We start from the raw sequence: 23603 nt of genomic DNA on the forward strand, positions 1-23603 counted from the left end.
AATCTGAAATGGGTATTTTTATTTGAGTGTTTGCTCAAATTTTCTATTCAAATTTTCAGATAGTACAGTAGTGCCCTTTCTTTGAAACCTTTAAATGCATAATTGTATTTCCAAGAAACCGTACCACATAATCATTCCAAGCATATCTTGTTTGTGATTGGTTGACTCGCCCAATTAAGGCTAGGCTTTAGCTGCAGCCGGTGGATCCCTGCCGGCAGACAGCAGTAGTGTGTTAAATCAATATCTATATCTATACCCATAGCATATTACAAGGTAAAACCTCTTGGAAAGCAATGGGTCAACCTGTACCCCATTGGGATAAGCCACAACTTGGTTATTTAAGAAAATTTGATATAATTTGCCTTCTGCGTTTGGAGAACCAATATATTTGCTTTGTGCTCTTCAGGACCTGTTGCAGTTGAAACAAGATTTCCAGGAGATCATGCTGTTTAAAGAAGAGCAGGAGGATATGTTGAGGAGAAGAGAGCGTGAGCTGACGGCCCTCAAAGGAGCCTTGAAGGAAGAGGTGTCCACTCATGACCAGGAGGTGGACAAACTCAAAGAGCAATATGACAAGGAGCTACAGAAACTAAGGACCTCGCTGGCAGAAGCAATGCAGGTAAGCATGGAGGACCCTTATTGGGAGCTGTATATGGAATATGAGCATTTCAGTGCTATGAGTTTGGAGGGTGCAAGGTATGTTCTTTTGATGAGCTTTCTCCAGTGCTGCCCAGTGTTTTGTGTTTACAACCAGTGTTTATTTCACAGTATTTACGTGTACAATAGAAATTCTTGTGGGAAAAGAGGAAGTTGTGATGTGTTCCTGTTTTGAGTAACTCAGTTGAGATTAAACTAATGAAATTTGACCATTTAAGGTGACCCGAGTTTGTTTGAATCTTGTTCTCTCTAAACTGTTTACACTGTTTTTTAGCATTGTCTAGTACCTCGCAGTCTAAAAATGGAAATTAATTCCCAGGTGTAAGTTTATCATTTTTAAATCGCGTGTGTGATAGTTGGATCTTTTATTACCTCCTTCTGATGAAAGGACAGTAAGTGGACACAGTGTGACCTGGTGGTATTTTAATGTGACCTTTTTAAAGGAGTTTCCTCTTCCCAACTCCCAGGTGTTTCATGTTCTCTGCCGTTTCCTTCCTGTTACAGCAGTGGCAGGAGTCATCTGTCTGAGGTCATTTCCTTTTTACTGAAGTCATTTCCTTTGACTAAGGCAAACCATGTTATATGGTACTATCTCTTTCATGAAAGACCAAGGGGTTCAGCAGTCTTTGCAAATTATTAAAAACATCTGTGCAAATTTTAGGGTTGTCCAAATTTAGATTTCCACTTGTAAAAATAAAGTAACATTTTTTTTTAAAGTTCATAAAGAAAGTACGTTTTATATAGGTTTTGTAGGAGGAATAGCTAGATCCTCATCTGCAAATAGTTAAACTTTTTTGTGTGTGTGTGAAATTTCAGTTCTGCACAAAAGAAGGTGAATTAACAGCAGTGAAACAGGTGTTCCTTAAATGCATGACCAATATAGTGGTTGATAAGATTAGTAGTCATACAGTTTATCAAATCCTGTAAAGGAGTCTCACTGTGTGTAAAGTTAATATGTAACAAGTGTGTGATCACTAGTCCGCTATTAAGAATTCTTAACTTCTATTACATTTCAGAACAATTCTTTTGGACTGAAATCATTGGACTTGAAAAATTCTCTCTTCCCTCCTATAAATATGAAGACGATTCCAATTTTCTTTTCTTATTTTTTTCCAAAATAATGTTTGCAAGCATTTTCCCTTTCACAATTATGCCAGGTTACCAGTATTGTTGCTGAGATTGCCCCACTGTGATTTGCTGTCCTGCTTTGTCATAAAATGTCGCTCTGCTCTTTCTGCCTCCTTTGCATTGACACCGGATCCCCATGCAGAGTTGGCTGGTGGAAGCTAGAGCACTCAATGGTTCCTATTGCCCATTAATTGTAGTGGCAATGCGTCTCTAATGAGCGCTAGCTCAGCTTTGCCATAGTCTTTCCTTGAAAGAACTATAATTGTAGATGACAGTTAATGAAATATGTATTTGTTTCACACCATAATTACAGGTCTGATACATTTTACACAAGTAGGTCAACCAAGTGATTAATAGAGTTCTTATGCTAAAGAGGATATTGGATTTACGTTTAAACTTCTGTTACAGTTTTTTTTTTTTGTGTTTTGTTTAGTTTCTATGGAAGGGGGAGGGGGTTATTCCATTGCGGAAAATACAGTTACTTTGCTAATGTTCAAAGATTGGGCATAGTTTTAGGGCTGTGTACTGAAAGATATATAAATTATAAGATATATCATTTTTTAAAAGCTCCTAAACTTGTACATTCTGCCAGCAGTAGAAAAAACTTTATCCTGTCTCATTGTTGCTGTGTAAACTGAGAGCTTTTTCAGCACGTTGGCAACTTCTTCTTGTATATAGCTTGCTTTAATCAGAATAGTGCACCATTTAAAAAAAATAATAATAATTTGGATCCCAGTGCAAGGACACATTGTACTTCCTACCTTTTTCTTATATTACAAAGATATTTATATTTTTTTTACGGTTTTATACAAATTGCCTATCAATAAATTTGGATACTGTAATACATTTGGCTTAAGAGTGACTCAGTGGCAAGGATATTGTGGTGTTTAAATGTATAATAAGTATTGTGTACAGTATTTGATAAATAGTGTATTTTTGGTGTGTGCATATGCACTGCAGGGGAGCTAACACTCCAGTGGGTTGAGTAATGGCAGGTATGATGTTTTGTTATCTTCTGATTCTACTGGGGTGGGGGGGTTCTGGTCCAACTTCTGATTCAAATTAAAAAAAAAAAAAAAATTCCATAATAGACATTAGTGATATAACATCTCAAATGTATTCCTTTTGATTAAATTTAGACATCATCAATAAGGCATTAAAATCAGTTTATTTCTGTTTTCCTAAAAGTCTTATTTTCCCAGCTAAGGCTTGATTTAATTGGTCCCTTAAGGTTTAAATACATTGGATATCTGAATGCCAAACCATGTATTGACCTGGCCTTTATTACATTATGTATTGAGCAACTGTATTTCTTGATCATATGACAAGGGTTTACTGTCTGACTTGAAATGAAGAACTTAAAAGGGGGGTGGGAAAATACATGGAAAATAGATGGATTATCTTTCTGTGAAAAATGACTATTTACCACTGTGACAGGAATTTGAGACAGAAACCAGAAGCACACATTTACTAAACAAAACAGCAAAACACAGGAACGAGGCCCAAAACAAAAGGTTGAAACAAAACAATACTGTACTCAAACGCTTTTGTCAGGCTGGGCATTCACCTTCACTGAACAGTTACCAACAGCATGCTGTTTCACACGTTCCACTCCCCTAACTCCCTTCTCCCAAACAAAGGATTTTCTGACCCCTTTATACAGGTGGCCATTCCTCAATTAGCACCAATTAGATAATTGGAAAATGTCAGGGACAGAATGAACCCCATCCTTGACATCCTTACATTCCCGCACACACTTAATACAAACTTTTGCCCCGTTGCAACCACCATCTATAGCAGGATTTCCCAACCCTGGTCCTGGGGTCCCCCTGTGTTTGCTGGTTTTCATTCCAACTGAGCTCTCAATTGCTGAACTAGACCCTTTTTATAATAATGGGCTTAATTAGACGTTTTTGACTTTTGAATATAGAACGGGGCCTAGAGGAATGTGTCAAAGTGAACTTACAATGAATTTCTGGAATGTGTTTAGTCTCGATATTAAAAAGGTGGGTGTGTTTAGTGTGACTTGTTTTTAAGGTACTGGAGTCGTTGAATGAATATGGCTAGATCGGTATAAACCAGTCTGCATTTGGACTATTATGAATATCCTTTGAGATTGCCTGCCTCCTTTTTTATTGTTAAAATAGCATTTGATTTCCTTGTTTAGTTGGAATGGAAAAAAAAAAAAAACACCCGTAGAACTAGGAAGTTCGAAAGAGTTTGGGATTGTTGCATAAGATTCACTTGGGCTCTAGACTTTTGATGGTGATTGGACTCTCTCCAGTACCTCTCAAGCATCACTTTTTAATTTAGACTGCAAGCTCTTTTCTATGGCCATTAATAATCCCTCCCTGTACGAAACAATTTCAGTGCTAGGCAGAACACTACTTGTTATACTGTGTGTGTGTGTGTGTGTGTGTGTGTGTGTGTGTGTGTATATATATACATGCTACCTTTATGGCTGTGGCAAATTGATTTAGATGCTGTATTTTACAAGAGCTTTGGATACGAATGGCTGTTCTTAAGTGTACATTTCTTCTTTGCCTTTCCTTAAGAGAATCCACTTAGGAATCCATCTTGACAGATATTAAACATGTGCTCTCTCCCTGAAATAATAAAATATGAAGTACCATTACTCACCATTATTTGTGCTGTTCTGGTAGAAAGATACATTTCTAACTGGTGTTTTTATTCTCCTCCTCCTCCTGTTTTTTTGTGTTGGAATGAGCAGTGAGGGATTTGTGGCGTTGTGCTATTGGTGACGCCACATCTTGGCAAGCGGCGTTGCCATGGACACCTGCCTGCAAGCTGCGGGTCAGCTGCCGCTCTCTCTGACAATGTGAATCTGCCTAAAAATGTTTGTGGAGAGTGCCTTCACTCCCACTTGTACATGTCACCAAATTTGTTTCCGTTCACCAACATTGGCAGTGACAACATTGGGCAACCTACAATACAGCCTGTCACTGGCAACTTTGATGGCATTTTTAGAAAAGTACAAAGAAAACATTGCTGTTCCTGCAGTAGTTACCATGCCTGCACATCAAATGAATGGCCCAAATCATTTGAGACTTCCATTCTCTCACACCCACATAAAATGCAGTACCTGTCTCTCCCTCTTAAAGTAAACCCCGTACACTTGACCCTCATTCATTCCTTCCCAGAGAAGAAGTAACTTGTTAAACTGGCTATGGAGCGCTTGAGTTTGTTTGAGGTTAATGATTTACGTTCCTGTTTTTCAAAGGACTGTAACCTTGACTGAGTTCAAGGACAAAAGTCCTAATGCTACTGGACAACCAGGTTCAACAATCTCATTCGTGAGGGAAAAAAAACTTTTGACCTCCTCCCATGTGAATATTTATCAGTCATCTGACTGCTGATTTGTAAAACCTTAAGACACACTAAGCACTTTATAGTTGTGATTAGTTATATGAACCCCAGTACTGACATGCCTTCAGTACTGTTAGGAATACTATAACCTTCCAAAACATTGCCAATAATTAGTAGCTAGCATTGGAATTTAGAGTACTCCAGAAGAACTGGGGGGGGGTGGGGGGAGGAGTCATGATATGCTACAGTACATACCATTTCTCAGGTTCTTATCCTTGTACATACAGGGAGTATATTTAACTTCTTTTTATGGTTACATTTAATGCCTAGTTTTTATAATGTAGTAACACTGTACGGGCAGTTGTTACCATAATGTGTATGAAAATATCACCAGTGCTGATTGTAAGGGTTTTGTCCAGTACAGTACATGCTGCTTCAGATTCTCTGTGTTCAAATATATCGGTCTAGACAAATATGAGAATGTTGGCAAACTTTTTGAAATCTAAAGTGGTAGGCTAACTCCGCACTTTTTAAAAAAAAAAAAATTCAATTATATGCTTTTATGCTAGACCCTGTAGTTTTCAGGTAGTAAAAAATAAACCGTTTTTTTTTTTTTTTTTTTTGTTATGACAAAATAAATGTAATTTTAACATACTTGTAGGTACTATAAAAACAGATTTACCTTTAGTGACAAACCAGATGGTTTATTTCTTTTAGCTTTTAACTGAGATTTGTCTTTAGCTACTTGCAGTTGCAATGCTTCAATTCTATGAAAAGTTTGTGGATGCGAAAAAAGTGAAGCACGAGTTAAATGATATGGGTAACAAAGCCGGGTATTTAGTAAACATTGAAGTTCCAGTGTACATTCTGTTCATGCAGAAGAGACTGGAAAAACTGGCTAAGACATCATTCCATTCACTGAGCTCCCCAGAGAAGACGAGGCCCCTTTTCATGCTACACCCCGTGAAAAGCAGCCTAAGTGAAACAAAAAGGCCAACAACAGAGTCTTGTCTAATTGGTAAAACTTTAGGCTGTATTAAGTGAAAGCAACTTTTTAAATGCAGGAGAACATAAGACCTTCCTTAAGTAAACTGTATTAAACAGACGTTAGAGTGCAGTTAAAGAGAGTTATGGTGCATTTCCCACCATTGTGGTGGTATTTTAACATGCACCTTGTATTGAAGTACTTGAACCCTTAACCTAAGTGAGTGGTTGTGTATAATCAAACCAGGTTCAAATCCCTATATTATCTGCTGTGACATAATGTTTGAATACTAACAGCAATGTCAAAACCAACATTCCCTTTAAAGAACTGGCTGTAAAATAGATGAGGGAAGTTTTCTAAAATGCACATTCTTCATCACACACAGAACAGTGTTTCCCTGTCGAGTGAAAAGGTTGCTTCAGATGAGTTGAAGAACGCTGCTCAGAACCAGGCTAAGCAGCTGATGGATGAGAACGAGAGGCTGAGGAGAAAGATTCTCACGCTGGAGGCAGAAGTTGCAGAGCTCAACAAAATCATTGACAAGACGAAGAGGGAAGAAAGCTGTGCAAAGGAAAAGATGGGCAGATTCGAGGTGATTTGTAGTGAGTAAATGTGCATGGGTGAGCCAGGTGGAAAGTATGCCTAATGCACTGCAAATTAAATCTTCTCATATACGCCAAAAATAATATAACTGACTGAATAATTCAGAACAGTTTTTCCACCATCCAAATGGGTTGCCTAAAAAAGATTACTTGTTGTCTATTAACCCTCTGTTACAAAAGCTTGATTGTGTAAGACACAAGTGAACCGCATGTATTGATGAAAGAATGTTGTTGTTCCCGAGTGGGGCATCTGGTAAAGGTACACATTGTGCAGTGCAGGATGCACCCTATAGACCTGGACATTGCCAGTTCGAGTCCAGGCTATTCCACTGCCAACCGTGGACTGGAGTTCTCGGGGCGACAAACAATTGGCCGGGCGGGGGGGTGCTTAGGTTGGCCAGGGTGTCCTCGGCTCACTACGCACCAGCAATCCTGGTAGTCTGGCCTAGCGCCTGTGGGCTTGCTTTTAAACTGCCCATAGCTGCGTTGTCCTCCGACGCTGTAGCTGCGTGTTGGGCCTGCAGTGTGAAAAAGAAGTGGTTGGCTGATGGCACACGCTTGTGAGGACAACTTGTGTTTGTCTTACATCCCCCCCAGAGTCAGTGTGGGGGTGGTAGCGGGAATCTGAGCTGAAAAATGATTGGCTATTCCAGATTGGGAGAAAAACTTCTAAAAACAATTGGTGACTACTAAAAAATAAAAAGTAGTACAGGGAGTAAATATGTCGTTTTCGTAACAGGGGGTGTATTTGTTTTTGTAGAAAGAGAAGAAACAGTTGGAAGAAGCACTGGAAGAGGTTAAAGACCAAGAGGAGGAGTTGTCCGTGGCCAATAGAGTATTGGAGAGCCGCTTGGAGGACGTGCAGGTAGAAGAATGGCGTCTCTTGAACGTTTTCTAATTGCTTGATAAGTACAAGATTAGTGCTCTATACTTTGAATATTGTGTTCCCATACAGCATTTCAAATACATTGTTGTGTTCACATATTAAGGTGTGAACTGTAGGCAGATGGTGTATAGTGTATCAAAAATCTATTTTGTATCAAATATTTTCTTTTGCTTTTCCTTCTGCAGAGAAGCCTTAGCAAAATGACTCGCGAGCACCAAGAACTAAGTGAGAGATTAAAGGAGGAGAAGAGTCAGAAGGAGCAGTTTAAGAGAACCAAGAATGAGGTAGAGGATGAGAGGAGGCATCTGGACAGAACTATTGAGAAACTTCAGATGGAGGTGAGGGCCTTTTTACTTTAGATGCAGTGCAGTGGGAGGGGAGGGGGGGGGATCTACTTCAGAGCTGACGTGTAATCCAATCACACAGAAAACTTATCTGAATTTCAGGGGAGCTGAAGCTTACTAATAAAGAATAGAGATAAGGGTAAAACAAGATCCCAGATTGTCATATTTATCTCGCATGAATGAATCTTGTTCTGAAAGGTACGTTTGTAACCCTTGAGTTTCCCTGGGCCCACAATTGCTTTTTTGAGGAAAGGGGCAGAAAAAATGCCTGTTTTGTTTTTTCATATTATTCTTAAACTAGAGAATTCTGCTGTATTAAATTGTAACGGACAGTGCCAGTCTAACTACCAAGATGAATTATTTTAACTGTCATAGGCCTATCTTCATGATTAGTGGACATGAACAAATGAAACACTAACTGATAAATTCAGCTTGGCATTCATTAAAAGCGTTTTTAGACCTTGCCACAACCTATAGTTGAGATATGATACTGTGTTGGTAATTATAGGATTTTTAAAGCATTGATGTTCATTAAATTTAATTTTGAACACCAGCCCTTTTTAGCATTGTTAATGTTACCGAACTCTGTTTTTGTACAGAATGATGGTTTGAATTAGTTTTAGACCTTTTAACCAATTCAATCAGAGACTCTTCACTCCTGATCCAGGTGGACACTGGAGGCTGTGGTAATACTGGGGTTGAAAGGTTTCCTTTTAGTTAAGTTGTTCTCATGGTAAGTCCCTTGAGTTATTTTGAAATCCTCTTTGTTCACGTTTCAGATGAATGAGATAGTAGAGGCTTCACAGAGGTCCACACTCAATCTGCAGGTCCAAATCGATGAGTATAAGGAAAAGAACCGAAAGGAGATGACTGACTTGCAAAGACAGCTGAGAGACAAAAGTGCAGAGCTGGAGAAGTCTCGCCTGGCAACCAAGAAGCTGCAGGATGAGGTAGGGGTGCATGCTTCTGACCAGCTATTTAACCTCCAACCCGAAGGAATGAAGGCATGCTTAACACAATGGATCTGTGACGAAATCCCTATTGTGTGAAACTGTTCTTCTGTAAGAAATACCGCACTTGACAGTGATGTAATTGCTGTGGAATTCCAAACTTGCATATTGATGCAGCTTCACAATACATGGGGGTTAATGAGCTGATTGACACATTTGTATCAATCATTTTATATTGTCAAATGAGGCACCATGTGGCATGGATGTGGAAGCTATTGTGAAGTTTGCACAAGGTTTTAATAAATAGGAAAAGTTTCTCAAGGGCTTATTCAAGTCCCAGATCTTTTGTCTTGCACTGATTTGCATAAATGATTGCATACCCTGTTGGACTACCTCACCAGTCGCAGAGGCAACAGTAGTCCTTTAATACCTCCTATACAGCAATGAGTGCAAAACGTCATAAAGTGCATGGTTTCTCATTCATGGAGGTGCACTTAAATACAATCGGATGACAATCCTGTATAGGATATGTACTACAATAACACAATACTACATTACAAAGCCCTCCTATGAAAAGTAATGCCTTGTTTTATCTCATGCTACCCCTATTTCAACCCATGTGTTTAACCTCACACACCTACTGTGTGGTATGCCCATGCTCTTAAACCCTGGCTCTGCTAAAAAAAAAAATTGTGGAATTTCTATTGTTGCTAATGAGAATATTTGTGAGATGGGTTGATATAGAGTAGGGTTATACTCCTTGTTCTGAGAGTTGAATTACACTGACACTTTTGTTCAGGTAATGAATCCAAGTGTGTCATTCAACACTGTTGCTTTGTCCATGGCTGTGTACCACTCTGCAATTTTAAACCGCCAGACTCCTTACTTTTTATTAGACTTTACATTTTTTAATGGCACTTCAGTGCACCTTTTGTGGAAAGATGTTAGACAAACGCATAGCGTGCAATGACCACATTTTGAACTTCTCACCAGTGCACCATCACCATTTATGAAACGATTGGACCAGTGTGAAAATACATTTCTACAGAAGTTTCTATTTATCTGCTGACACATTTAACGGCATTTCATCTGGGGCTGGTATTCCTGTTGTAGAAGTGTAGTGGTTTGCACTGGTTTTTCTTCTGTTTTAACATCTGCTTGCAGTCACTTTTAGTACAACTGAAAACTGATGTCTTGGGAGAAACTGGCTGTGGTGTTCTTGTTTTGAAAGAATTCGCTAAAGGAAGTCTGCTTTCCATCAACTAGTCCTATCTGACAGTGCTACCCTGAGCTCAACCATGCAGTACCTTTTTCCCCCAGTGTTCCTAATGAATGTTGTCATTGTTTCCAGTCTTTATCAGAGGGATAGTCAGAATTAGTCCATTTCTTTTTGGCTTTATGAATAGGTTATTATTTTGTATTCTTTAAGGTTATATTCTGTATTCTTTAAGGTTATCTGTGAAAGCATGAGATTCCTCTGTTTTAAGTGTTAAAACAGAATAAGGATTTCAAAAGAAATACTCACCAAAGATGTTTAGGTTTATATAAGGCGCCATCTTGTGGTCAAATATGAAAATAGCACTTTGGTATTAAAGTGATTTTACCCTCTCTTAATGTAATGAATTATTTATTTAGTTTGGAAAAATATTCCAAACAAATGCCCTGTGTTGTGTTTTTTTTTAAATATCCATTTAGTTCTCCACCTGATTTTTTATTTTTTTTTAGATGACTATCCTGGCAGAAGATTTAAAACAGTGCAAGACAGAGAGAGATGATGCGGTTTTCAGAGGACAGCACTTGGAACAAAAGGTTTACGACCTGGAAGTCGAAATGGAGAACAAATCCCATGTCAAAGATGATCGATCGCGACAAATCAAACTAATGGAGGTACTGCATCTGCACACCACTGCTTTTTAAACACGCAAGACGCTGCAGAATGTTTGGCAAGATAGATACCTGTGGGTTTTGGAGAATTCCTTTTCACATTTTAGAGAAATGGGTCTTAAAACCATATAAAATTAAAAATGTTGGATCATGGTGTTGAGGAGAAGCATGTCAGATAAGATACTTGATAAAGGTCATGATTTGGACTGTTTTTTCTTTTTCTATTTTAGATCAATTCAATATTAAAATATGTACTGTGAAATATATCAAATTTTTACTTCTGAAAGTAAAGAAATTATACTTCAATAATAAATAGTCATATTAAGTAACCTTTTAATTTCTCATGTTAGTAAAGGCTTATATACCAGTAAGCACCATGTTTTAAATAGAACTGTGTTTACGTTTACACTGCACTTGACTTTGTTGTAGGTAATATGCAAGAGAAATGTTTGTTTTTTTTTCCCATACAAGCACAAATCTTTCCATGTACCTAATTCCTGTCTAGAACATCAAATGTCAACTCCACAGGAGAGTTTTAATTTTTTTTTTTCATTTCAATTTTATATTGCAAGCTGGCCCCTATCTTAAAGGGTCAGTCGTTTTTCATGTTAAACAAGGTGCACATATGGTAATCCATTTTGAAAATATTTATGTGCTCCGTGTACAAGAATTATTATTCTCAAACCTTTTCTCCTGCAGGACAAAATATCCCAGTTAGAAACTTACCTGGAAGAGGAGAGGAACAGTGGGGATCTGCTGATGGACAGAGTAGACCGGGGAAGAGAACAGGTTGGCATTGCGAGATGCAGTTGCCTGTAACCCACATAGGGGCATCAATTTAGCTGATCTGTACAGTTACAGTTCTTGCTTACGGCTATTGGTTTACAATGCTTTAATAGTGTGCTGATCTTGGTGTTTGTGTGTGTGTTCTGTTTGTTGGAAATTTTACTGGAGAATGAAAGGAGACTTGCAAAGCACCACACTGCCATATGTGTATGACCTTGGCTCTGAAAACTGTTGAACTGAAGCCACATTTACAGTATGATTGGAGCTAGACATTTAATGGCCTGCAGTACTTCTAACATATAGCAAGGTTTCTGGGATTGCCATGAATGAATCTGTACCCCATCTTATTTATGAATGCCACATGAGAGCCATACTGTAATACAGAGGACCTTCTTTTAAAGTACAGTTAATACTTCCTTCCTAAGCTTTACATATTTTAGTAACAAATGAGCCATCATTTGTAGTAAACTTTATTTTGCTAAAGAACCCTTACTGGCATTACTGATTCACTCTCAAGCAGATGTGTTTTCCTCTGTCTACTCCCTGTATTACTGGGCAGTGGTACAACTGGAGTTTTAGTTCATACTTTAAGGAAACTGGTGAGTTGTTGCCATGTAAGAGGATCTTGCATAGTGGAAGAAAGTGTTTTGAATCTGATCCAGAGCCCTGTTAGTGTTAACGCTGCCCTTTCAATTTTCATGCATCAATTACAAAAACTTCTTTATCCTGAGATCCTGCCAAAGTTGTCACCAATTATACATTTACTGAGCCATTTAGAGACTTTGGAAAAGTCTCTCAAAAAATGATCAGTGTTCCGACAGCAGACAAGGCAAAGTGCATGTAGTACAGTATTTACAAGCATGATTCTGTAGGGCTGGAAAAAGAGAATGCATTTCCTTCAGTACAGACAGTTTGTTAATTGCGAGTTTACTATGAATCTGTTATTGCAGGGAAGGATACGTTTCTCCATTTTGAAGGAAAGAAGGTACTAGATTAATAAAACTACCACACGTTGAAGGTAGTGAGAGAGAAGAAGATTGCTTTCAGCATGTCCTTGGCAAACAGAAAGAAAAGGCTGTGCTTGCCCAACTGCTAGTGTTTTACTAGGAGGCCTCTGGATTACTGTGCACCTGCTCCTCTGCTAGCACCAGGTGTATAGTGCTGCTAAATGAGTCTGGGAATAAGCTTCCTTTTCCCTGAATATAGGATAAAAATGTGATTAACTTCGCTGAGTCTAAGCCTGTTCCGTTCCACACTGCTGACTCTGCTCCCTGGAGCATTTAACTGTATGAACCAGTATGCAGGCCATCCTTCAATAGCACTTTCCCCATTCAGCTTCTAATTGGCATAAAATATTGTCTATAGTAAGTTCCTGTTTGAAAAAGAGCCCATTCTACATCACATGAATGTGCTGCTTTTATTTTATTCAATATCAGTGGAAAGTGGCAGAAAGATGCTTTCAGATAATTCGAGGGTCATTCTGTCCCACAGCCAGAGGGTGGGGGCTGATTTATTTATTTATTTAAGTGTATTTTTATTTTAATTCTCTCCAAGCTAGAAGTTGGCTGGAAGAGCTCATTTAATAACCACTTGCAGCTGCACAGTATGTCAAGAGCATGACTATTTGGATCAGGAATTTAAACAAACTGGAATACCCAAAAAGGTTTTTCTGAAGGCAAAACTATGAAAATTAATGTTTTTATTTGTCACAGTCTGGGACATTTTCCAGAGTCTTAAGAATAAGCACCAATAGTATCCTTGCACCATGGTGTATTGTGAACTCTTAGGCCTGCTAATCTGTTTATGCAAGATGCAAGCTAAATGCTAACAGTTTCAATTCTAATAGCTATTACGACCTTCACGTTGTGTAACATGTTCTTGCTGTTTAGAAATGAGACCACTTTAATGCATTCATGCAAATGCTTTATTGCAATGTTCTTGTTTTTAAAAGGGCATTTTACAGTGACTTATGCTCCAGTTTAAAATGCACATATTGACCTCTTGTGTTGAAAGAACAAGACCCAAGTCACAACATTATGCACTTAAATGTAAATGAAAGTGTTTAGTGGACATACTGTAATGTTAAATCTTTTTGCTTGCTGTACCATGTCAGGCTTGCTATTGTGGCTAATGGAGATTTTTTAAATATTTTGCTACTGTAATAAGTAATGCAAAAAATTTTTATACCGTACTTTTTGTACACGGACAATGCATTAGACAAAGGTTTGACGAGAAGTTTGATTTCTTTTTGGAACTACCAAGGGAAAAGTTTGTTGTACAAATATAATGGAAGAAAAAGCAGCTGTGTTGAGACATCTCAATCTTGTGAAGGGTATCTGGATAATGACGCCACTTTTTGTTTTCACTGACAGTTGGAGCAGATGAGGAATGAACTTCTGCAAGAGAGAGCTGCGAGACAGGACCTGGAGTGTGACAAGACCTCATTGGAGAGACAGGTAAAGTACTTGTCAGGGACCCTATTAATCTCATTACAGCCTGGGGAAAATAAAGAATGAAATGGAACATTGTTTTTAAAAAATAATATATATATATATATATATATATATATATATATATATATATATATATATATATATATATATATATATATATATACACACTCCATTAAACTGAAATCCAGGGCACTTCCTCTCCATCCTTTTTCTTTGCCTTTTTTGTAAAGGCTATATCGTTACACTAGGTACCCATATAAAACCGGGTTGACTGGAGGCTTGCATTGAGCTTAAATTTGCTTAAACTAGACTGTGAGAAATCTCAGATACCCATTCCCAGTTACCAAGGGAGAGTTGAGGCAATGGTCCCTAAAGAATTGCCAAACCAGCAAGGCGATCATACTAAACACACACTTTATCAGTCTGTCGTTGAGGTTTCCCTCCCTGAGCATCCGGAAACAGCCTGAGATGTTAATGAATTCAGTTAAAATACCCCGAGGAAATAATTTTATTTATTTGTTTTCTGTGCAGAACAAAGATCTGAGGAGCAGAGTGACACATCTTGAAGGTTTCCAGAGATCCAACAAGGGTGGAGTTGTGTCTCAGCTGGAGTCCAGAGTTCATGAACTGGAAGACCGGTTAGAAGGGGAAGAAAGGTAAAGCTCACCTCCTCCTGCCAAGCACAGGAGCATTGGGAGATTTGAGTTTTTTCCCTTCTAAACAAACTTTAACCCTTATAAAGTTGGATGAATCAATTACCCATCCTGCTTTAGTTTACTGTTGGCACTAATCTGTTTTTTTGGAATCTGATTTAAATGTTATCATGTATCATATTCACAAAGGTTTTTTTCAACATAGAGTGGGATTCTCTTCATTACAAGCTCTGTTTAACCAAAGAGTTTATAAGCACTCCTTGAAACGGTACTTGAAGTTTTTTTTTTTTTTAATAGCGTAATTGTCAATTTTAAACCGGAAAGGACAGTGAGGATTTGGGATCCAAGGTTCGTTTAGTGCTGCTCTTTTTCCTCCAGGGAAAGGGCTAATCTCCAGTTAACCAATCGAAGGCTGGAACGGAGAGTCAAGGAGTTGATGATGCAAGTGGATGATCAGCACACCTCGCTGACTGACCAGAAAGATCAGGTAGGAAAGCATCTGTCCTAAGAATCTGCTTATTATTCAAAATTAGAAACGGCACATATTTTTGACTAGATTAAATTGTACAACAATGTACATGTTTAAAAAAATTACATATTGAAGTTGTAAAAGTGATCTGCCTTTATGTATTGTATGATGAATCTGAAAATTTTCAGCTGCAACTGCGTTTGAAAGCTATGAAACGGCAGATGGATGAGGCAGAGGAGGAAATCGAGAGACTGGAACATGGCAAGAAGAAGCTGCAGAGGGATCTAGACGAGCAAATTGAACTCCACGATCAGTTACAGGGGCAGCTCAATACACTTCGGAACAACATGAGGTGAGCTTGTTTCACGGGATTCAACGTTCCTCCTGCAAGCAGCAGCTCGGACCAGAATCGGCTGTCCTGTAGCTTTGTACATTTCTAGTGTTTCAGTTTAGCGCACGCCAATTAAAACACATGGGAATTAAAAGGTGGATTCCAAATTGCCTGGTAGGTAGTTACTATAGAGCATTTACTGTGTATCCTTTCTACTTAGTAGAAGGAGACAAATATAATTGCACCAGATATTGTATAACAGATTTTTAAATTTTTATTTATTTATTTATTTATTTTAAACCAGGCGAAAAAACGCATCCGCAAATGTTCTAGATGACCTTGACGATGACGAGGATGATGATTTAAGCGTTGATGGAGAGAGTTTCCGTGGCGTTTCTACGGGATACGTTGCCTTATGAAGACCTGCTGTTCTAAATGTTTTCTTTAGCTGTAGAATATCGCTCTACAGCGATACACAATCTAGATGAAAATACTGAGCAGTTACCATTTAAACACCTGCCCTCCCCCCCTCTCCCACACACACACAGGGATGCTTAGAAGCACTTTGACAACTTGTAATTGATTGTCATTGTAACTTTCTTTAACTAGTGTTCTTTACAAAAAAATGTTGGCAAAAGTCTGGTCTCTTTCTTCCCCTCTCGGACAGTAGGCATTGTTCACGCAATAACCCTATAGTTCCCTATATTTCGTTATGTCATTTTCTATGGGATTTTTTTTTTTAAAGTTAATATTACCCCTAACTTGTATGCTGCCGGTGTTCTTTTAGCCTTAAACTGATTTGTAAGGAACCTGTTTTTATTTATGTATCACTATAGAAGAACAACATATATTGTGCATCAATGTCTGCAAATGAAGGGAAATTGGCTTGTGGGATCACATGTAATAGACGTTTTTCTTAAGTTGGATATGATTTAAATATAAAGCTTTGTTTTAAATGATGAACTGCACAGACACTTGTGTAAAAGGTAGTTTTTTTTGTTTGTTTTTTTTAAGTTTGTATTTACATTTGTAAATCACTGGCTAACTGGAGCAATTTGAGAATTGCGGCACCAAACAGACGTTTTTGTTTATTTCAGCAAATCCCTCTAAACTATATTGTGTATGCCATTTTAATGCAGCATTTATTTTATGTTTACTGCAATTGTGGCTTTATAAAGTTGAATGTAGCTAATGATATAAGTTCTATATGTGTTACGCTTCAATTTCATGACTATTACTTTGCAGCTTTTTATGGGCTCATAATATTGCTGCTACACTAGCAGCTGTGTGTTCTTTTAATGATTTATCTGATACTGAATATTCATCATTGCAGCATCTCTCTTTCTTATTCAACCCACATATATATTTAAAATTTGTAGAGTTTTGCATTGTCTTGTAGATTATCTAAAATCACAGGATTGACTGGTGTTTGAGGGAGAATCAGTTTTGCTTAGAAAACATAGTGTTGGCAAATACAACAACAACATCATCTTAAAAATGCATCGACTGCACAGCATTGTGTTGACAATCGCTAAACTGTGCCATGCTGTGACGCAATGCACGGTTTTGTATATTCTGCTCCTATTTAGCACGGATGGTATTCCAGTTGCAAAGGTGACTGTGCTTTGCCTGTTGCTGCCCCTTAAGCCATTAGGGATGGGTCAAAATAATTCTACTGCTACCTCTCCCTGTTCTGTAAAGCAGCAAGTCATTTTAAATAAAGGATTATTAGCCTAACCTTCACATCGACTGGCTATTTTTTCTTTCTTTTATAGATGTTTGAAATTAGGAAATTCTTTATGAACTAAAAAAAAACAAAAAACATTACCAGTCATTACTGGATTCAATATAGCGTGTCGGGCAAGCACAAATCTACTGTGTTTGATATGAATTGAGGGAAGAGTGGGACTGATTTTAGCTTGGTGATCAGAACTGGGGTTGTAGAAGCTTATACATGTGTCAGTAGAATCGCACCTCTTCATTTGCAGCCAATTTCAAAATCCTCTTCTAAAGAATTCCTTTGTTTTCTTTTGCTCTACTCCAAGCTGCCTGCATATCGCATTTCTGAATTGGGATAATGGTCAGTGCCTTTTGTCTTGTTTTAAAATGAACCCGTTCTTGTTACAACAGTGTCAGTTGTTTTATTTGAACGCCACAATCTTGAATAAAGGAAGTGGTTTTGATGCACACATGCTCTGTGTTACTGCATCCTTTAAGAAGCTCCTGAGAAAAAGTCCGACCTCACCGAGGCCTTGTCCTACGTCTCTTCAGCTTGGAGCACAGTAAATGCAACCTTTTTATTATTTAGTCTTTGTGTGCTTTCTTCTGTTGGGACCAACATTTCTTTTTCTCCAAAGCTCAGCGCACCAATGAAGAATTGAAACCACTCAGTGGGTATAAGTGAAGGAGTATACATTCTTTGAATTCCAGCAGGACAGTGAGTCAATAAATGAGTAATCTTGCTATTAAAGATGCGTGGGGTGCTGCTGAGAAGGGAGTTTTTGTCTTTTCATACAGATTTTTTACATTTTAATTTTAAACTTTTTCAATTACTATTTCCATTTTTTATTTTCAGTAGATTTTTAGTTAAAGGAATTTGGCGCTTGTGAATATTGTGTTGCTGTTCACCCTAACCTAATCTATAGCATCCAATGTCATTTTTTATTATATTAAAAGGATGTTGAAATTGTATATCTATAACCCAAGACACCAATATTACATTAAGTTTTAGTGTTGTTGCATGATTAAGACCAAGGTCTACACAATAACCAGGCACAGAAAAGGAGCGCTACGTACTTCAGCTGCCCACTACAGCATTACAAGTCATTATGGGAGATGCCAAAATGCTTGTCTTTAAATATTTGTGCCATGTCTCAGAAAAAGTTTGTTCTTAAGGGTGGACATGTGGCTGGTACCACCTTGAACAAGCAGCAGTCTTGAGTAAATAACAGATTTTAATCTTAAGTATGTGGGGATTGTTAGTTGATATTATTCCTTTCAACTAGTTTTGGGAACATTTCAGTAAAATGTTGGCTCTTAAGCGGTCTTCATACCAGTAATTGTGTTTTTATTTGATATACGGCTCAGTAGTTCATTTTCTATCTAGTGTTTGCAGCTGTCTCTGAAAAGAACATTTTTTCAGTCTCTGCTGCCCCCTAGCTGTGGCTAACAAAATAGGATGCCTGATAATGAAGTAATGGCCTATTTATAGTGTTTTGAAGATGACCTGTATTGGTGTCATGTATTGTTCTATTCAGTTAATCTTGGTTGTCTTTTAATGTATTCATTAATTAGAATGTATTTAAGTACCGGTAATTTGAATTACAATATAATGTATACAAACACATTAATCATCTGTTAATGTAGTTTCTGGTTTGCTTTGCTGTGTTCATCTCAGAAGGTACAATTCAGTGACATAAAAAGGAAATTTTTTTTTGAAGGGCTCATTTTGCAAGCTTTTATGACCAAGTCATTTATTTTTTGGTGCATTTCCACAGTATTTAGGCAGTTTTAGTCTTGCATTTTAATTACTAGTACAGGACTATTCATAATGTGCTGTACAGTTGAACTAGAACTGAGTTATTAATAACAACGATCAATGGACTAGTGTCTCTCAAATGGACATTTTGCCTTCAAGTGGCAGCCAAAAGTGAAATACCGTTTATCGTTAATGAAACCGCCATATTTTCAGAAATTAACTTGTCTACTTTGGCGTCAATTATTATTTTTTTTTTTATGTGGGTGCCATATTTTAGTTTTTGTAGCATCTCGTAATGCCAGTGCTAAACAACATCACTTTAAACTTCAGCTATAAACTACTGTGTATCCAGCGTTTCCGCAAGATGCTGCTGCTACCTTTCACTCTTCAATTAACACTGTGACAGGGCCGTCTGGCTCTGGAATTGGAATAACCAAAGGAAAAAAAACAACAAGAATACTGATATCTTAATTCAAGCAGTAGAGGGCAGCACATTGCAAATTCTCTAACTGTGTTTTTATTTTTATTTGTTTGTGTTTTTGTGAACCCACTGGGCTTCATCATATGTTCCAGAACTTGGTCCAATCAGATACAATAAACACCTAAATTATTCCAAGGAGCAACATCAGGGAATTTCTAATGAATGAAAGGCGAAGTCAGATACAAATCTTTCATTGGCATGCAATTCAAAAACGCCAGTATTGAACAGAAAACGGTTCTGTGGGATAAATGTAACGATGAGAGGTTGTGGTTTTAGGCAGATTTAAAAAGGTTTGGTCTGTTTTTTTTTTTTTTTTTTTTTTTTTTTTTTTTTTTTAAAAACTAGTTTGCAGTTATGTGTGTCTAACTGTTTGAAAAGGAGACATCCTCACACAGCCACACACTTTTAAACTGGATGACCTACAGTATTAGTTTGTGTGCCATTTTGAAGTAGTTTGTAAGCATTACCGGTATTATAAACTGTTAAAGGAATGTGTCCAGAATGATGTTGTCTGCAGGTAATGCAATCTATTTAAGATCATCAGATCCAGTTTGTTTTATGAACACAATGTGTAAAAAGGTTTTTCAGGTCAAACCGCTTTTAAGAATAATTCTGAAGTGTACATACAGCCTTCTGCTATTGTACCCTTATTGTATTGCTGGGATGGGGTATAATGCAAAAAATAATGAGGAATCACATGTTTAAGTTTACCTGTTTAATTTGAATAAGAGTTTAGGTGCACAGTGGCACATAATGGTCAATCTGGACATATCTTTTAGCACTTGCAATACACTGATCATGTCGTTCTTGCTAGTGATGATATCAAATATCAGATGCCAGTTTTTGTCAATGCTCTCTTTGTAATAGATAGCAGATAGCCAGAACCTTGGATTGATAATAGTAATACCATTTTATTAATCACTGCAAAATGCAGAATTCAGCGTTTAGCGCTTCATCAGAAGTCATCCTGAACAAATGTGTCTTTTAATGTGGGTTTGAATGTGGTCAGGATCTGAACTCACAGAGCTGGCACATGTTCCAGATATGTGCCTATTCATAATACAGGTGTGGAATTAGATAGTGTACAGTAAGTTCAGATATGATTCAAATCATTCTACTCTCAGAAAACAAAATTGTCAACCAGTGACTCGCCAAACACCTATTAAGTTGGTTCTTTTTTATAAAAATAATCTGATTTAATTTGAAAGAGCAGTTAAGCAACTTCAAAGAAGAAAAAGTCTCTGGTATCTACTATATGGGTACAGGGCATTTCTGTTTACGCAAGATGGCATTGCCACTGGCAGATGGGTTTGGATTGGTTTCAGCCCCCTGTTAATCTCCTGAACAGGACCTGAAGTAATGAGACCGGCAGGGAAACAATTCTGTTGCAGCCATTATCTTGTGCTTTTGCACTGCAAAAGGCTATTCATTCTTAAAATGGGAAATTTGAAACACATTTCAAGTCATGGGGAACTGTGCCTCCAGTCAGCTCAGCTCTTCTCCTTTGAAGCAGCTAAATCTGTGTAAATATTTCTTCTGGGCACCTCCTCAGGCTCTGTTCAGTTGTTGACTTTGGTGGGAAGCAGTAAGTGAACTGCAGCCCATGGAAGACTTCTTAAAGTTGCCTGTCCTGCATATAAAGAGACCTCTCCAAAGTGTTTACATAGTCAAACACAGGCTTGATGCAGAGCTTTACAAAAAGTTTTAAAAGTTTTATATTTACAGTACATACCCCTTAATGTTCATTAGTCATCAAATGTCATTAAGTCTTTTAGCTAATTGAAAAGCCCTTAATGCTGCACAAGGTAGAGTATGCTATTATTAGTTGACTAGTAAATCATATACTGTACGACAGACGCTTCACGATTTTACCAGTTTTCCCTATTGCATAATGATTTGATGTACTCTCAAGCTGCTGCACCAAATATGAATCCTATTTTCCCATTCATAAAAATATCTTTTTGCATTCTTTTATATTTTGCTTTCCTACAATTCATTTTAAATGTCAAAATATCTAGCTGGAATACAGTTTGAATACAAATTGAAAGCACTGTTGTTTCAAATGAATGCTTTCTGAGTCTAACCCTTTTTGATTCTGGAGTTCCATACAGCCTTGGAAGCAAAGACAGCCCTGGCTTCTGCACTGGTTTTTGGGATGCGGTGAATTTAAAGGGATCTGCACCCTGGGGACCAATGCACTTTGTGCACTGAGTAGTACTGTGGGTAGCTCCCTAATGTAGTCTCAGTTAAGTCAATAGCGAAAACCCCTTTCTGCCTATTGAAGTTCCACAGTACTCAAGCCCAGTCTGTGGTCTTTACTAACTAGCTTACAAGCATTTGAAATTCACTTACAAGTTCAAAATATTAAGACTTGTCTAGAAGTTTTAACACTGTGTGATAGTTTGACTTTCTAATAGTGTTAACATTCTAATTTATGTTACCAGTAGGAATACTAACACTTACGTCAGTCATGCTAAGAAAACTGGAAATGTCAATGCATGCTGGTGTAACAAATAACGCTCCTGTTGAAAAACCGCTGTTTTTGTATTTATTATTCCCTAAAGACAGTAACAGCAGTACCTGCTATTATCAAAGTGTGACAGACACTCCCTTCTGAGTATTGGTTACTGCAAGGCATATAAAATCATTCCATTAAATGCCACAGTCAAGGGTCTGGCTTTGTGACATTTTTATTAATAATGAGTTATGTTTAGTAATTTAGTAGTCATTTAAAACTTGTGCTGCCTTTGGGGCAAAAAGCTATCTAGTTTTTTTCAAACCCCTTGAAGCTATCGTCTGTAGAATATTCATGTTACAAAACAGCTTGGTAAATGTGTGCATACAGTGGTAAACCTGTCTGTCCAAATCATATGGGCAACCTTACATAAGAGTGCACGTAAATATGAAATATTGTGTGTGTGTGTAAAAATGTACAGAAGAAAAACTCAGACCTGTTTAACTGAATGTCCTAAAACTGGGTACAGTAAGAAGGGCCTTTTTTTGTGTCTGTGCACAATGCATTTTAGCTGTTCCTAAAAACAATACATCATATTAGTGTTCAAACACTCAAGCAACCAGGTATAGGCTAAAAGAATAGAGATCTGTGGTTATTACAATACTTGGCTTGCACAAAAAAAGCAACAGTGAAATAACTGAGTACAGCGAATTAATTAGTACATTGAAAAGTACTGCATAATATAGTTTTGTGAACTGACTTTGTGCATTATTGAACCAGGAATGCTCTTTGTTTGTTTCCTGGTAGAACATTTCCAAAGAGCACATGCCTAGGGAGGAGCGTACGGATGGAACCGCTCCTCTTGAATAAAGAGAGCCGCATCACCTAACTAAATAATATACAATGAGAGGAACATCAAGCTCTGAATATCAAGGCATGGACAGGAGCCAAGGGCTGGGATTCCTCTCCCTTAAATGGGCCCTTATTGCACTACACTGTGCAAATGAATACAACTACTGTACCTGCTCTACTTTACAACCACACCCATATCTCTTTCAACATGAGGCTGTCCAGTTTGTGAAGAGTTTTGGCTCCACTGTCATGGTCTTTATAACCACAAGTTTCAAGTCTTAATATAAGAGATTTTTTTTTACATGACTGGTAATACTGGAACAGGGAATTTAGGGTAATTCTCTGCCTGGCAATTTCAGGAATAATGGTCATGACAGTTCCTTTTATATATACCATTTCATAGTATAGCTATGGTGAAAAGTTTTGCATTACCCTATACAATGAATTACTTTTGCTTCACAAAGTCAGACGAAACCTGTTGAATTATGCTATGTTAACATATTGAATTACATACTGCTTTTATAGTTTGCCATATACTTAACAAAAAAATGACAAAATTTTAAAAATGTGACATTCCAAAATCTAACATGAATTACTGTACTGCTATTATGGTTTCTGGCAGATTTTTGTGATATTATTTCGTAGTTTCTTTGATGACATGATTAAATAAAAGGTTAAAATTTTGTTCATATAGTTTTTTGTTTTTTTAATTATGTCTCAATCTTAAAAATCTAGGTGATGCAATACTTTTGGCCATAGCTGTATATTTATTTTAATTAAGTATTTTGATGTGTTCTGCAATAAATTCATTAAACATGTTATCAAAAAGAAGTAATGTCAGGTGTGTGTATATATATATATCAGCAGTATGGTATGCTAATT

At 37.4% G+C, this 23603-nt stretch overlaps 1 protein-coding gene across 3 annotated transcripts in view; it reads left to right on the top strand.

Annotated features, from left to right (window-relative positions):
* The window catches only part of LOC121298967 (cingulin-like protein 1), a 31879-nt gene extending 14681 nt beyond the window's left edge, over positions 1-17198 (top strand). For all 3 annotated transcript variants that reach the window (XM_041226367.1, XM_041226366.1, XM_041226365.1), the window contains 12 exons: positions 407-619; positions 6483-6689; positions 7460-7564; positions 7771-7923; positions 8709-8879; positions 10605-10766; positions 11463-11552; positions 13922-14005; positions 14534-14658; positions 15034-15142; positions 15313-15476; positions 15760-17198. In XM_041226367.1, the coding sequence (XP_041082301.1) occupies positions 407-619; positions 6483-6689; positions 7460-7564; positions 7771-7923; positions 8709-8879; positions 10605-10766; positions 11463-11552; positions 13922-14005; positions 14534-14658; positions 15034-15142; positions 15313-15476; positions 15760-15874 (1698 nt within the window). In that variant the 3' untranslated portion in view covers positions 15875-17198. The remainder of the gene's footprint in view (positions 1-406; positions 620-6482; positions 6690-7459; positions 7565-7770; positions 7924-8708; positions 8880-10604; positions 10767-11462; positions 11553-13921; positions 14006-14533; positions 14659-15033; positions 15143-15312; positions 15477-15759) is intronic.
* Positions 17199-23603: the final 6405 nt, after the last annotated feature.

This window comes from Polyodon spathula, chromosome 24 (assembly GCF_017654505.1).
Source record: "Polyodon spathula isolate WHYD16114869_AA chromosome 24, ASM1765450v1, whole genome shotgun sequence".
NCBI lineage: Eukaryota > Metazoa > Chordata > Actinopteri > Acipenseriformes > Polyodontidae > Polyodon > Polyodon spathula.